This window comes from Chiloscyllium plagiosum, unplaced genomic scaffold (assembly GCF_037043375.1).
Source record: "Chiloscyllium plagiosum isolate Xiang-an unplaced genomic scaffold, Cpla_swu_hap1 HiC_scaffold_3, whole genome shotgun sequence".
NCBI lineage: Eukaryota > Metazoa > Chordata > Chondrichthyes > Orectolobiformes > Hemiscylliidae > Chiloscyllium > Chiloscyllium plagiosum.
In genome coordinates this window covers 81450046-81466459 of record NW_028270141.1, presented here as the reverse complement: position 1 = coordinate 81466459, position 16414 = coordinate 81450046, and the positions used below count along the sequence as shown (strand labels likewise).

The window sequence follows — 16414 nt, the reverse complement described above, 5'->3', positions numbered from 1 at the left end:
GTTTTCCTTGCATTATATATATATATATATATATATATATATATCTGTATTGCAAAATTATGACCAAATTATTATAGTTAAACAGAATCTGGGAATGCTCAAACTTACATTACTGGATGGATGTTATTTACTTCTTTATATCATGCTGTGTATAGAAAGGTTCTTGTTCACCAGTTTCACAATATACTCTTTGTATTTGTGGAAAATTCTTCCTTTCTGCTGATTTATTCATTCATTAAATTTCAAACTCCTATTTTACATAAATCCAGCAAGTCCCTCTATGGCATGACCTGAAGAAATTTGGAAGACGTACAGGCAGGAAGCTGTTGTGGACTGACTATTTGCAAAAATCTTAGCGGTGAGTTTGGGCAGCAAACTGTGAGGCAGAGCCTGCTGATCTGGAGCTGAGGGAGAGCTGGACCTGTGAAGGAATCCAGGGCTGAATATAGCCTCAATCTGTATCCTGGTGAAATCGAGATAAGGTGAATGAGAACTGCTGAATTTTCCTGCAATTCAAATCTCTTTTCGATTGAGTTTGTTCCAAATAGTGTCCAGCTGTACTTTGTTTAAGAGGAGCCTCTGGGGTGGAGGAAAAAAGCGGAGCAGAAGCTGGGAAAGGAAGTGAAAGCATTTTTTTAGGGCTGTCGTTAGACTGCTTAAAGTGACACATCTGGCAACTGAAGGCGGTGAGGGGGGGGGGGAACGGGGGGGAATAAAAAACAACTGAAGTTTCAAAGCAGGAGGAGCAAGCAGATTCGAGAAAAAGACTGACAACAACGTGAAGAAAAGACTGTGTCAGGAGAGGGTGGAAATGGCTTGGATTTCACCCTGGCTGTGCGCTTTCTCCCTAACCGCCCTTGGATTGTTTTATCCTGCTACTGGCTCTGGGGAAAGCAGCGGTCTATCCATCAGCGCAGAAGATAATATCATGGGGAGATCTACCAACCTTGGAGCCATTCATCCAAGGGGAAGACAGAACCTGTACAGTGAGGTAACCAATAGAATTTATATAAAGAGCTTTTTTTAATGTCAATGCTGTGTTCAGGTGAAGATGGTAACTTTTAAAAATAGTGTAAGAAATGTGTTTGGACATTTTTAATCAGGTAATTCGGAAAATAACATAATTTAGAAATGTGGAAAATTGTATTTAAGGTGTTAGTTGCTTAGCATACCCTGGGTTAAACGCAAAGTCTAGTTATTTTGTACTTTTCTGCTATTGTTCTCATTTTCTCTCTCTCCTTTGTATTGGTAAAAGGAAACTGTTACTGACCTTTCCACTACCTATGCTCTATATTTCATCTGTCGCAGGGCCACATTCTCATCTATTTATCAAATCATGTCAGTTTTGTCAGCAAGATTTTAAAGGAAATACATTAGGCCTGCCTGGTTCAGCTAAGATGCAGATTGTAGATGAAGGGAAATGAGTTAAATCACCCAGTTTATAGTGACCATGAATCAATCAGTGAATAATAATAACTGGACATTAGAATCGTAACTGGATGTAGGTATACTAAAAGCAGGAAATTAAAATCAATACCTGGAAATGCAAGTAATGAATGAGACAGATAAGGGGAAAGGAACTGAAGAGAAGCATATGGAGAAGGGGAGGAGAGGAAGTGCCGTCAATCACGCAGACAGGGAAAGAATAAGTAATTACAGTGGATATCAAATATAAATCAAAGCTGTAATGCAAAGCCATGGTAGTCTTTGGGCCAACATAAACTTTTGAAGATGGAAAAAATGACAGAGCGTTTTCATAGGGGAGCAAATGCCGGAAGTGTTTATCTTGAGGTCTATTTCTCTTTCCAAATCAAAGGCATATGTGCCTGTATTCTGCTGATTCCTATAAGGGAAAAATAGTAATTTCCAAGACAACGTAGGAGTAATTAAAAATAAGTGTGGGATGAAAGTTGCTGAAAAGACTAACATCATGAATTCTTCTATCTATTTTTATTTGCTCCTGAATGCAGATGCAGACATTTGGGAAGTGTGGTGGCAGTGAAGGGAAATTATGATCAGCAGGAGGTGCAATAAAAGCTGCCCAGTCAGATGGGAGTTTCTCACTAGGCTGGAGAAAAAAACATATCACTGTTTCTTGTGAGAAAATGAATAGTAATCTATCTGAGCTATGGACATCTGTGGAATGTGCTACATACTTTTAGGGTCAGGAAAAAATGTTTTCAACATGACACAAAGACCACAGTCACTGAATTCAAACTTCAGAGTGTAGGCTTAGAGTCAGTCATAAATTGCTATACATTCCACTGAAGCAAGTGATCTTAATTCTTCAAGTAGATCCCATGCCTGACAAGCAATTAGTTCAACACAATCACAAAAATGACAATCCTCAAATGTAACAAGTAAGGAAATAAAAATGGGCACAAAACTTGTTGCAAAAGTTTGGTCTGAAATGAAAAACTCTGCTTTAAGTGTCAAAAACAGCCATGATGTAAATTTATCTGTTTCTCTTGTTTGAGTCTGGTACCAAAATTTTGTATGACATTTTTTGTGTAATTCACATTGAAGAAGTGAAGTTAATATGTTTTCTGGCAACAGCAAGTCCATAACAAACAAACAGTACTCTTCCTTGAAGTACGTCAGTTGGAGACACAATCTGCAGCTAAAGGAATTGTGTATTTTAGTAATGTGTGTGGCCTTCCTTAGGGCTCAATTGATTTGAATGGGGTCAAGTTTTGTTTAAGTCTGCATATAATGGTGAGTTCCACACCTCCCACTTGGGCTGTGGCCCAGGCCCAATTCGATAACCACACTTTTCAAAGTATTCTACCTCCCAGTAAGGTCCCTTTGAGTATCCACAAATGAAACATTGGTATTTTACTTGCAATATGGGAAAAAATAGCAAGTTTAGTTTGAACCCTTCTACACTTGCAGCCTTGTGGAAACCAAACTAGGCAAGAGTGGATCTTATGATGACCTAGTTATTTATTGTAAAGGGGATTGATCATCTGAGGTATCTGGTTCAAAGTCACGATTGCAACATGATAACAGACTTGTGACCTAGAGCGGGATCTTCTGCTCCCAGAGACCGTGGACCCGGAGATTCTTAATTAGTCAGAGTGGTAAATCCACCAAAGCCTTGCCAACTTCCCACCTGCATCTGAATTGTATTCTGACTGAGATGGTTGGGATGTTGGTATAATTACAAAGGTCGACCATGACTGGAGTGATGCTTGTCCAATCCCATTGTGGGAAAATTCAGTCCAGATAATAGACCGCAGTCACTTGCCTTTATACCTGGCTGTTCCTGAACATTTCAAACTGAGTTTAATATTTACATTATTAGCTTTGCTTGGTTTTACTTTCACAAGAAAGATAAATAGTGTGAGTAAATAGAAGAAAAGTTTTTTTGTCTATTTGGTAAGAGTTCTTTGGCAAGAAGCAGTAATGAGTGAAGTTTGAATAAGGGCAAATCTGAATGACTATTGATTGAGTTCTGTTTGATGTTACAGTTGTCAGAATTCCACACCTTTCACTTTTCTAGTTGACTGCTAACAGTTCATGGGCACATTGGTGAAGTTAATAGGAATGCAATGCTAAAGAAGTATATTGGGTTAAGAAATAACTAAACCAATATTAACATAGCTAAATTAATAAAATATAACTAAACCTGTTTGTTGCTTTATCTATGTGGAATAAATTCCAGATTTCTTTGATGACGGATTATAATTTTAAGAATAAACACATGAGGTGTAAGATTTATTTATATCCCAGGATAATTCTGCCTTGTTAATACAAGGCTATTTCCTAAGGTGTTATCAGTGGTCAAAAGATAGAAAGCCTGTTTCAAAAATTGCTTCTAAACCAGATTCTAAACCAGATGTGTCACTGCTCACTGTCAGTGGGACCAGTGAGAAGGACAGGAATATCTCGCTCAAGTGATCAATACTAACAAATGTATCATTACATACCAAATACCATCAATTGCACCACTAGCCTCTCACATTGCTCCACATATACCACATCCCTTTCAGCTATTTACCATCGAGATAATTCATATTCTTCTTCTTAGCACTGATAGAAGCCTCGCACTCGCACCTCAAATCTTGCACACAATGAAGCTAAATCACCCAAACATAGTGCATTCACTCATTGAATGCGTTCCTCTCTTTTGCAAGGCAAGCTGGCCCAGAACAGATAACAGCACTGCAAACCAATGCATCTTTTCACGTTTCATTATCATCTTGCAATCTGTTATGATATAAGCTGCAGATGGTGGAAATAGGCACCATGTAGTTCCTGCTGCCCCTGCCATTCATCTTTTACTCTAAATCTCTCTCCTACGTTTATGCTACCGAAGGACCACCTACCAGCAGCACCTGCAATTGAAAGCTGAAAGGGACAACAAACTAAGGATGACAAAACACAAAAAGGTGACCTGACCCTCACAGCGACAGACATAGCATGGATTCAGATCATAATGCAGAAGTAGGATCTGCCTGTGGCACATTTCCAGGTGTGAGGGGGCTGCAGTCTGGCCAGTGAGGAAAGGATGGGACTGATGCCAGCTCCTCAATGGGTGAGGTCATACATGAGTTCTTCTACATAGGATTTAGACTGGACTTTAATGAGATGACAGTTAGAGAATGGCTGGTGGACATGCTCGTTAACTGGCCTGCCAAGGAAGCAGCTGTCATTGCCCAGGAGCATGGGGGAATTCCGGCTCCCACTTGACACAATGATTCATTATAGTTCTCAAAATTGATGCTCTCCAGTTGGAAAATAGTGACCAACTCCATAAGAGCACATGCAGGAACTATTTCTAATTCAGCATCTGACAATCCATGTTTCCGCAACCTTTGTACCACAAACAGTAGCCACCTGAGTTGGAAGTGGAAGGTCACGCTGAAGTGGTGAAATCTCTCTTTAGTGTCATGCAGACTCAAACTGCTGCCATCTTTGTTGTGAATACCACTCCAGCCAATTACCAGGATTCCTGAGGCACCAGCTGGGTAAGTGAAATTGGCACCAGGGACCGTGGAATTAATGTTAACACTCAGGATATTAGATTTAATGCTCCCACTCTTGCCACATCAATAATCAGCCTTCCAGCCCAGTCTGCTGTCATTCATGTCAATGTTGTGTACTCTGTTACAAGAACTTCAAGATCCAGAGCTGGCCTCAGTCATTCTGGAAGTTCACCTGCCCGTGGGAAGTCTTTAGGCTTTTACTAACCATATTGCAGCTGTTGTGCTAATGCTTTAAATGAAACTAAATCAAACAAAGTTACCCATATGGCATCATTATAGGAGTGTGCATAAATGATTGGCTATTGTTTGGGGTTTATGATGTTTTTTAGATAAAGAAGTTATGGAATGGTTATTTTGCAATGATGTTTACTTCAGGATTGTCAGATAAAAGGCAGTGTGTTGGTGAATAACAGAGAGTTAGGAAGGTGGGGAACAGTTGAGCCTTGGGAATATGGGATTTTATTTGGGGTAGCTGGATTGTTATAGTGGTCTCAATGACAGAGTGTGTATTGATACTAGAATCTATTATAAAGGATGTGACTGGTGAATATTTGAAAGTAATTGTCTGATTGGACAGAGCCAGCATGAAGTGGAAATAATATTTGCAAACTGAATAGAACTTTTTGAAGATGTTACGAACAGTAAATGAGAAGTAATGTATTATAGATTTTCAGAAGGCTTCTGATAAAGTTTCACACAAGAGGTTATTAAATAAAACAGGTAATTTGCCATAGTCTCAGAGGATCACTCTCTCATTAAAGAGAGATGAGTAATGGAGAGTTTAACCTGAGGGCCATGTGCCTCAGGCAGGGGTGAGATTGGGAAGGTAGGACCTTCACAATGACATCAGCTGGAGTGGGAATTGAACCTGCACTGCTGGCATAACCAGCTGTCCAACCAACTGTCCTAACCAAATCCTACTAATCAAAATCAAAGTGCATGTGATTGGTTAATATACTAGCAAAGATTGAGGATTGGTTAATAGGCAGAAAGCTGAGAATGGGAATAAACGGGTTCATTCTCGGCTTGAAAGCATATGACTAGTCACTTACTGTAAGGATCAGTGCTTGGGTCCCAGCTGTTCATAATTTATAAGAATGATTTGGATGTGAACGCCAACTGTAAAATTTCCAAGTTTGCAGATGAAATACGTGCTGTGAAGAGGGTGCAAAGAGGCTTCAGTGAGATTTAGACAGACTGTGTGAGTGGGCCAAAGTATGGTGGCTGGAATATAATGGGGACAGTTGCGAGGCTGTTTACTTTGGTAGAAAGAACAAGTGTTCAGAGTATTCCTTAAATGTTGAGAGATTGAATGGAACCCAAAGTCACTGAAAGCCAGCATGCAGGTGCAGCAAACAAATTGGAAGGCAAATGGTATGTTAGCATTTATTACAAGAAAATTTGAGGACAGGAGCAAAGTAATACTGCTTCAATTATACAGTATACTGTTGAGACTGCACCTGGAATATGCTGTGCAGTGCTAGTCCCCATATACTTCCCTCATAAGGAATCCAGCAAAGGTTCATCAAACTAATTGCAGGGATAATAGGACTGTCCTATGAAGAGAGATGGAGGAGACTGGGCTTGTATTCTCTGGAGTTTAAAGAATGAAAAATGATCTCATAGAAGTTTATAAAATTCTTAAAGAGATAGACAAGGTTGATATAGAAAGGATGTTATCCCTGGCTGTGAAGTCTAGAACCAAAGAACACAGTCTCAGAATAAAAGGCAATCCAAGAAGGACTGAGATGGGGAGGAACTTTACTCAGAGTGTGGTAAATATTTTGACCCAGAAGATATGGAAGCTCTGTCTTTAATTACATTCATGATGAAAATTATAAGATTTGTAGTTACTTGTTTCCACAAGGGATAATAGAATAGTGTGAGATTATGACTTTGAGTTATAAATCACCTATGGTTCAGTAAGCTCACTCTTGCTCCAGTATTCCTGTGATGATGTGCTTCCTCTGTATGCTTCCAGTCCAAACACATAACACACTGGCTACCAATTTCAACAAGATGGCAATTGGCACCAGCTATGCTGGAATTCATTAGGCCTACAGCAGATGCTATTTTTTCAGTAATGCCAGCACCTCCAAGTAGACATTTTCGGACCGAGAGATCTGAATGCAGTATACGTGAATTTCATCTGTCTAATGCCACTCAATAAAAAGGCATTGAGCACTGTGAACAGAGAGACCAAACAGTTGAAATATTTAATTCTTTGCCAATGAAAGTACAGGTAAATAAATCTACAATCAAAATCACAACAGGGTTGGTGTTTTTTAAATAGTAAGCAGGAAAGGTTGGTTCTGAGTGAACTGCCAGCCCATCCACTTACCAATGTCTGGTACCTCAATTAGGCCCTTTCATGTCTCGATTTATTGATTAATTTTTGCCGAGACTCCCCAATTTGTCAATCCTGGATAATCCATTTGGTTAATTGGCTCCACTTTTTTATTCACCCACCCCCTTCCTTGGTTGCAACAAGATTAGTTTAAAAATGGAACATTCCCCTTGTGGATAACTTCCTCCCAGAACTAAAGGAGCATGTGTTTTAGAAGGAACTAAATTAACCAGACTTCCTTGAGTTAACAAACAATGAGATGGCTACTAATTGGCTATTAAAGTTTTTAATAGTTTCAATAGTGTGCAAAAGCTGCCTGACAACTTCTCATCCCATCCCAATATGGGAGACAGGTCAGTTGTGAGTGGGAAAGAGGTGGGCAGACCACACATATTTTAAACAAACTTCCCCATCTACCCCCATCTTCAAAAACACTACTGGGAGAATGACATATCAAATAAAAAAGACAGACCAGCTGCTTTCCTTGTACTAACATCATTTTATAGTGAGGCTAACTTAAATGTTTTACTTATTATCAATATTTCTCATTTTACTAATTTACATAACTGTCCCTTGCTATTTATTTTTAACTTTGTTTTCATAAATCCAATTAGTTAATTGAATTTTGAGTGTAATCATCACTATAGAAACAGTTCAAAATTATGACTAAATTCTTTTTCATTTCATTACCTTGGAAAACCACTAAATCCTTGTTAATTTTCTCATCTAGTTATTGAAATCTAATTTCATTATTTTTTTTGGAAAATGCAAAAAGGCAAATGGGAATGTTGACAAAATGTGCAGCAGGTTTTCCTTTTGAATCACTGAAACTAAAAGCTAATTACTCAAAGTTTCTCAACAGTAATTATTACTTGAGGGAGAGAATACAGAACTTATGCACTTCAGTAGTATTTGTAAGCCTGACTTCTGTTAAATGTGAATGTTTTTGTTGGTAAGACTGGCCATTATTTATCGACATCGCCTTCTCAACTTGGACATGTTTAAAAAAAATCAGGGTGTTCACGGAATAGTTCTCTCACCATCATCATATTGGGGTAGGCCACAAGCCAAAACTTGACGTAGCCAAATTTAATGGAATTTTAATGGAACTGTGGCAAGTTGTTGAAATCCACCCTAGAGACAATTTGCTAATTAATTCCATGGAAGAATTTCTGGGTGACTGGGTAATGGCTCAGAATTGTATCTTTTAATCCATCCCAGTTGCTGTTTTTTAGCAGCTGTGTGTTTGCTGCCATCCTTACATATCTCTGTGGCTTATCAATTCTGAAGATAAGAACAGAGAAACATCAAGTTATTTCCAGTTTTTGTTTTATCTTGTTGTTCATTTGTTTTACTTCCTACAGATATCCATATTATTATGTACAGTTAAAAACTATTCTATCCCTCGAAGCCAATATTCAAAGTATTTAGCAGTCATAACTGTCCACAAGTTACCATAGCTCCATTAAGGCCTAAAATAAGTATTTCACACAGCTCGGCATTGCACTAAAAATAACTCACTAAATGAATTCATAGCAAGCAGACATTGCTGAGCTAACTTCATTAACACCTCCTTAACACAGTGGAAGGGAGAGGGGAATGGAACAAAATGCACAGTTCTTACAATATACTACACTCCATTTCTATTAAAAAAGACAAGATATGCATTAAAGTAAAATAATCTATTCACATATTTTCCCAAAATACTATAAAACTAACCAATGTCCCCAACAACAGAACATCTAAAAGGTTGGATTGCATATTTGCTTTCGTTGATTTATAACTAAAACATGTGACCAGTATTTCCAGAGTAATTAACATGTGAAAAAAAGTCATTTTCCTTAAGTCCAATATTTATTTTCCAAAAACATCTTTACTTCACAAGAAATAATGAAAAGAAAATTATTTTCTTCTTTCTTCCTATATATGATTAATCTAGACGGTCTCTTTCTCTTTCTATCTGGTTATCACCATCTATTTAACTTTGCTCTCTCAACATATCTGACTGTTTCAAACCTGAACTTTGACTACCTTAACTACCAACTCCATTTAATGGTTAGGCCTGTTACATTTGCCTTAATTAAGGTCCCTGACACATCTTTGTTTTACTAGTGAATTTCTGCAATACTTACATGCTTTCAATTTTGAATATCTCAAATTTTTGCTTGTATCTTAACTACCTGCATTTTCTTTCTGATTTTAAGTGTAGATTATAGGGGGCATTTAGACATTAGGAGGATTTTTCATGTTCTGTGACACTGATGAAATTTCTTCAATTTTTACTAAATATGTGAATGTAGTTGTTCTATTTACAGTAACTTATAATCACATTCTTTTCTTTATCACCTTGACAGTCTTTCACAATGATCTTTTGACCAGCACTGAACTCCCTAAAATCATTCCTGATGTATCATGACTCATCTTCACTTTGTCTTCTTTTTCTCTAAGTTTTCTATTAATGTTAGACTTAAGCAAACTAAAGCTCACCCTAAAAGACTGTTTAAACACAAAGTCATAAGCTGAGAAATCTGGTGCAAAGGATAGTGTTATTTTGTAAGAGATCAGTAAATTGCTTGGCCAGTGTGAAAGTAAAACAAGGAAATTACTGAGTAGTTTGCCATTTAGAAAGTACTTCAGCAAAGACATCTTCACAAAAGATAGTTCTTTCTGCAGTGCTACATGATGCTATTAGAGTGTGGTTGTCTCCATTCCTATATAGAAATAATTCAAAATTTTGTAAAATGCAATTACACAATTATCTGATACCAACACATTTAAAAATTACCTTAATACAATATCAGTAGTTTTATAACATCTGGTAAGTGTCAACATTTATTGACTTCCAATAGTTATAGACCAACACAAGGTACTGTTTCCGATTCACTTTGGCATGTACTCATTTCTATGGTTTTCTTATGTTCTAGTAATGCAAGGAAATCTGGTTGCAGATTTTCTCATTCTGAGACACAAGATGTAACTTTTTACCACAAGTTACGACCAAGACTATGACTGTGGACACCAGTTTGTCAGATGAACCATTTACAGAGTATGACAATCTTGTGCTCTGAAACTTATCAATTAAAATTTAGAACAATAAGGCATAAACATAATAAGACACTTATAGAATTTCCATGTGTGAAGAAAAATGCTGTGGGATCAGTGCTTTAGATCAATAAATGGTAATTTAAAAATTGAGAATGTAAGGGAAATATGATCATGGAAGAATTCCGATATAGCAAAGATATAAAAAATATATTTAGATGAGTGTTGAGTACTAAAGATTAGTGACGTAGCAGTTCTGGCAGATAACTATAATATCTTGCACAGACAGTTATAGATGCTGTGGTGGTCATATGGAGATCTGTAAAGAAATTGAAGGAATAGAAAATCTGCAGATCATGAATTACTTTTAGAGAACAGATAGAAGGACACCAAAGTAAAAGGAAGAAAGGCTGGAAGGAATAAGTAATATAAAGAAGTTTGCATGTTGTAATTGTAACAAAGTGAACATGCCAAAACCAAGTCTTGGAAGTTAATTGGGAGACTGATTGCAGTAAATGGAATGCCTAAAGAAGCTTCAGAAAAGGACATATCAGGAAAGAAAAAAAGGTATTGGAACTGTAATGGTCGTGCAGAGAGAACAAGTTTCCTTAGAGTCCACTAAAAAGGGAAAGATGGCTGAGGACAATTATGATCTTTTTGTAATAGTGACAATGCGAATGAGACCACTGGAGGTTCAGGGTATTTTATCTTAGATACTTACATTTTGAAGTATTTCCTTGCAGATCTCCATACGACCATTACATCATTTTAACAAAGGAATTTATTTTAATTTGAGATGTGACCTAACAGGGTCAATAGCATTGGCCTCATCAAGGCAGATTGAACAACCAGTGAAGGTGAAAAGAACTGAAATGATACAGGAAGAATATCCTAGATTGCTTCATGACTATGTTGTGACAAAATGTCAGACCCATAGAATTAGACAAGAAGAGAATGAGTCTATGCAACAGAGATTTACTTTGGAAATTCAGCTATTGAATATAATTTTCCAAAAATTAACCATAAAGGAAGAAGTCAAAAAGAAAGAGGTGGATATGTTTAGCCCACCTGCTTAATTGGAAATGCAACAAACTAATTTACAATTGAAAGAGATATCAGAACAGCCTACTCAAATAATATGCAGTTCATCTCTTTTGGATGAGTGCAGATTGTACAAATATTTTAAAACATTTGCATGTAAACTTAGAAACTAAAGCAATCTCTGTAATAATATAAGCGGTTAAAAATATAACACAAGAAATCAATCAATTATTTTCTTTGGTTTACTGCCTGGCATCAAGCCAGTTTGAAAGGCTGGCTAACCTTTGAGCCAGGAGGCCTATTACATCAGAGTCCAGTCAGAGACCTAGGGGGGAAGGTTAGATTGGATAAATTCATGAGGAGAGTGATTGGAAAGACCAGGGAGAGATCAGAGGTCAGGATTGTGGAACTGATAGTGGGTATGTTGGTGTTGAATATCAAGTAAATGAATGGGTTGGAGAGAGATTGGAAATCAGAGATGTTCATGAGTTATGTGAGATGGATTTGGAGAGATCAGAGATCCAGGGGATCAAAAGCCCAGGGCCAATCCTTGGTCAGAAATACAGAAGTAGTGTAAGGCAATTGCTGGGAAGAGTTTGTGAGGGAGGCTTGGAGAAGAACTGCAACTTCTGGTCCTCAATGAGCTGGCAAGATTCTTAACGGTTGGATCTAGCCCTTCCTGCTTCCCCCAGGTAATCTGAGCCTTAAACCCCAGCCCACGGGCATTAAAAATAAAACTCCTACCAACTGAGGCATGCAGAGTCATTCAAATAATTTACTTGCTCTGGACAGCAGAGATATATTTTTGAGCATTTGAGTGATAATGTTGTTGGTTAGGCCAGCATTTGTTGTTCAAACTTAATTGTCCTTGAAGGTGCTTTGAGCTACTACAATCTATGTACTGGATATGCACTGACAGTACTATTATGGAGGCAGTAGTAGAGTTTTACCCAATAACAGTGAAGGACCAATGATATACTTTGTAATAGGATGCTCTATGTCTTGGAGGAGAATTTGCAAGTGTTCTTATGTATCTGTCGTGCCTTGTTACAAAGTTTTAAATTTCAGCTTGACACCCACTACTCCCCAACAATTGCTACTCTCCAACCCATTGGGAAATATTAAAGTTAGTCCCCATGATTGAACCAATACTTACTTTCAAATTTTATATAAGTGGTGAGACTATTTTATTAAAACATGATTGTTGTGCTGTTTTCTGACACAAAGCAGAGGGCTAAGGAATATTTTTGCAACTCAATGCGTCTTTCGTGTTAAATAAATCTTTTGTCTGGCATACTATGCGTTACAGCACACAGACTTTATAATATGTTATATCCTATAGTTTGTTATTGAGAATATTTGATTGAATGCCTTAATCAGAGAAGTACATTATTTGGTAAACCTAGAGCTGAAAATCTAGCTGGTGAATGTCCTCAGGGTGCCTCTCACTTTCTTGCCTCAATCTCAGCAAAGATTCAGTAGAAACCCCATTTGAGCTGGTAATTGTGTTTAAAACAACACTTCACTGAAGGAATGATGACAGGGCATGTATTTCAGGGAAGTCATAGGAAACTGTGATTCCTTCTTAAAGTGAGGCAAAACTAATTCATTAGTTGAAATTTAATACACCTTGGATGAGATTTTAACTCATTCAAAAACAAGTCCTTGCTCAGGCTTGAAATCAGGCCAATTGTATTTCTGCTGTTATACTAGAATATTGGTGCTTGATTGTCTTTGAAGTATATATGTTTCAAGTTTAAGATAATTATTTAGTTTGACAAGTTATACGTGAGGACTTTTTAATCTGTGGATTATCGATTATATATTGTTTTGTTTAATAGAAATTATTCATTCATAGAAATATTAGTGCAAAATGCACAAAGACAATCACTCTGCCTATATTTCCTTATGTCTTGTGAAGCAATATAATGTAAATAAATCATTGTCACAAACTTAAATGTTCAACTTTATACTGAAAAGATACATTCAGGAAGTACAAATAGTAATAACGTTTTAAAATATTTTAGTTAGTTATTTCTGGGCCAGTTTTTTTTTTAAACAAACCATTATTTGATAATCCTATTCAGTTTAGTTTGATAATGTTCTGCTGCTGTTTTTCAGAACTGTGCCACGGGTTTCTATGGCACAACTGATGGAGCATGTTTACCTTGCAACTGTCATGGACATTCGGAGCAGTGCCTTGATGATTCTGGAATCTGCATTGTGAGTGGTTGCTACTTTTATGTCCTGAATATTATTGAGTTAGTTTTTTTTTAATCTTACGAACAATAACAAATTATGATTAGCTAGTTACAAATGATTCCACTGAATTTTACAAGTTACCATGGTTCTCTTTCCGAATTACCTTTTTTATTCTTTATCCGGTACTTTTAATGACCTAGGCTCAGATGTTTTGCCAGCTGTTTCTTTTCAGTCGACACTTTGTTGTTACTACATGGCTTTACTTGCAAGGCAAAACCAAGCTGTGAATGATTGCAGACAACATGGATTACTCAGACATTGTTAAAGCAGGGCATTGTATTTTGCCACATAGCCATGTTATGGAGTTTTCAGTAAGCACTCTGGCAGGTAGTAAAGTAAGATGTCATTTGTTTCAGATTTACTGCTTAAATGGACTACTCTTGGTTCACATTTCCACATTAGTTGAATCCAAAATTATACCAGTCTGTCAAACTCAAAACATGGTTTGGAGTCATGAAGCAACTATTTAAAATCAGCAGTGCAAATAATACTTTGGCTTGTGCTTAAGTGAGCATTGGCTGAAGAATTAGATCAATTTAAACATTAATGGTTCTCTAATAATTGTGAACCAATTCAACTGAGGCAGACTGTTTTGACTATTTTAGCCTGTTGCTGCTCTTTACTTTGCTGGGAAAGCAGTTACACTCTTATGCATGTCTGCTGCTTATTCAACCAAGCACTGCTCTCATCAAACAAGCAGGCTGTGTTTTAAATGGCAAAAGCTGAAGCTGTGAAGCTGTTTGTTTAAATCACCGCACAATCATATGATAAATTTACAATCTTTGCATTTCCTGGAAATGCTTGGTCTTGAAGAATATAATAAAGAGTCTAATTACTCTGAAAATGTAAGGGAAGAAACCAGATTACAAACTTGCAAGTGTTCAACAAATGAACGTGGATGATAAGTGCTTGTTCTAGATTGTCAGCAAAGCACTGCTTGTAAATTGGAAGCCATGATGTGGGAGAGCCAGGTTGGACTGGGATGGACAAAAATCACACAACACCAGGTTATAGTCCAGCACGTTTATTTGGATGTACTAACTTTCAGAGATTGCTCCTTCACCAGGTAGACTATAACCTGGTGTTGTGTGATTAGTAAATTAGAAAACAGAAATATGCAGATGCTGTGAAACTTGAAGTGACTTCAACTATACGATGTATCTAAGATAGAAGCATTAGGAACAAGATACTGGAACTGAATGCCTTAGAGTAAGGAACAACAATTCAGTTGGAATTTAAAAAGAACAATATCAGGCTAGAGACTGAAAATAAAGTTTAGGGATATAGGTTGTATAAAAATATACAGAATTTGAAGAAAAGGGTTGGTGTATTCTATTGGAGGAAAATGATAACTCTGTAAGCTAGTGAGAAAATTGAAATATGAAATACATCAAGCTAATTCCAAGAGTTTGCTGTACAAGCACAATAAGCTTAAAGAAGAAGGTTCCTCTAAATGAAAACACACAAGAATTTTAATCAAGCTTTCAATAAACTGGGAAAACCAAAGTCGTTACAGTCATAGTTGCAAAATAAATGCATAAATACTTGCTTTGATACTCAATGCGTTGTTAGTTGAGAGAGGCAATGCTCATCTTAATGTGGCATTTATTAAGGTCTTGGGCAACATTTTGGAAATCTATTTACTTAAGTCAAACCACATCCTGAACATTGAATCCAGTTCTGCTTAGGAAGAATTTAAAGATGTTTAAACAATGAACACAATGAGATGATGGTGCTACTTCAAAAGACCGAGGATCTAGTTTATGAGGAAATACTACAGAAATCTGAGCATTGGAACTTACAGAACTCTACATTTTTCAAACTGTCATGGACAGAATGTATATGCTTATTGACCATAATTGAAATGTTTTATATGAAACGTGGTGTATTTTCATTTTGTATTCCAATTAATTAACACATATGTGAATTTTAAAGTAAAGCAAGATATTTATTCCCAAAAATGTACCCTAAAATAGTGGAACATAACTTAATCAGACATATAGGCACACACGTAGACAGGCACACAGACAGATATAGGCACAGACACATCCACAGATAGGCACTGACACACAATGGTGTGCTTTTACAGATTAAATTTAATTCAGTCTCTGTTTTATGATCTCTAGTCTCCCATGTTGCAGGTCTATGGTTTCTTGAAGAGAGTTGACATTTTTATGTTTAACTAATGAACATGTTGTAGTGATTATAGTGAGGTTAGCAAGGTGGAGCTCATAGAATACGAGTTCCCTGGTTGGTGCTGTTAATCTGGTCTAATCAGGGAGTCCTGGCTGACAGATAAATGAGGAATGTCCCATTTGATGAGAAGGGCACTGCTGGTCATTGGCTACTCTAGTGTTTGCTTTCTTCCTGGTAGTGGAAAATAAATAAAGATTTATGCACTTGTTGGTCTTCACTTCGTCCTACACCTGTACACACATGACATGGGTGCTGGGGAAGATATAAGCACTACTGCTGTTAGGCGGTAGTGTGGGGGAAAACAAAGAAAAATAAAAAAGAAAAAGAGAAGAAAAAGAAAAGAGAGGAAAAAAAAGAGGAATGTCAGATATTCTGAGAGCTGGCTCTGAAGGAGCTCGACCAATGTCAAGGACTTTCCAAATGTACATAAAGGGTGACTTGTTGATGGGATACCAGCCTCTGTGGAGTTACATCACCTATGAGACAATGTGTATATGTAGTTATGATGTTTCTGTGGTTGAATATTAAGTTCAGGTTA

The 16414-nt window shown here is 37.0% G+C and overlaps 1 protein-coding gene across 1 annotated transcript in view; it reads left to right on the top strand.

Moving 5' to 3' along the window:
- Window positions 1-726: 726 nt before the first annotated feature.
- lama4 (laminin, alpha 4) overlaps window positions 727-16414 on the top strand; it is a 190421-nt gene continuing 174733 nt past the window's right edge. Inside the window, exons 1-2 of the mRNA XM_043684602.2 lie at window positions 727-991; window positions 13540-13641. Coding sequence (XP_043540537.2) covers window positions 812-991; window positions 13540-13641 — 282 coding nt within the window. The 5' untranslated portion in view covers window positions 727-811. The remainder of the gene's footprint in view (window positions 992-13539; window positions 13642-16414) is intronic.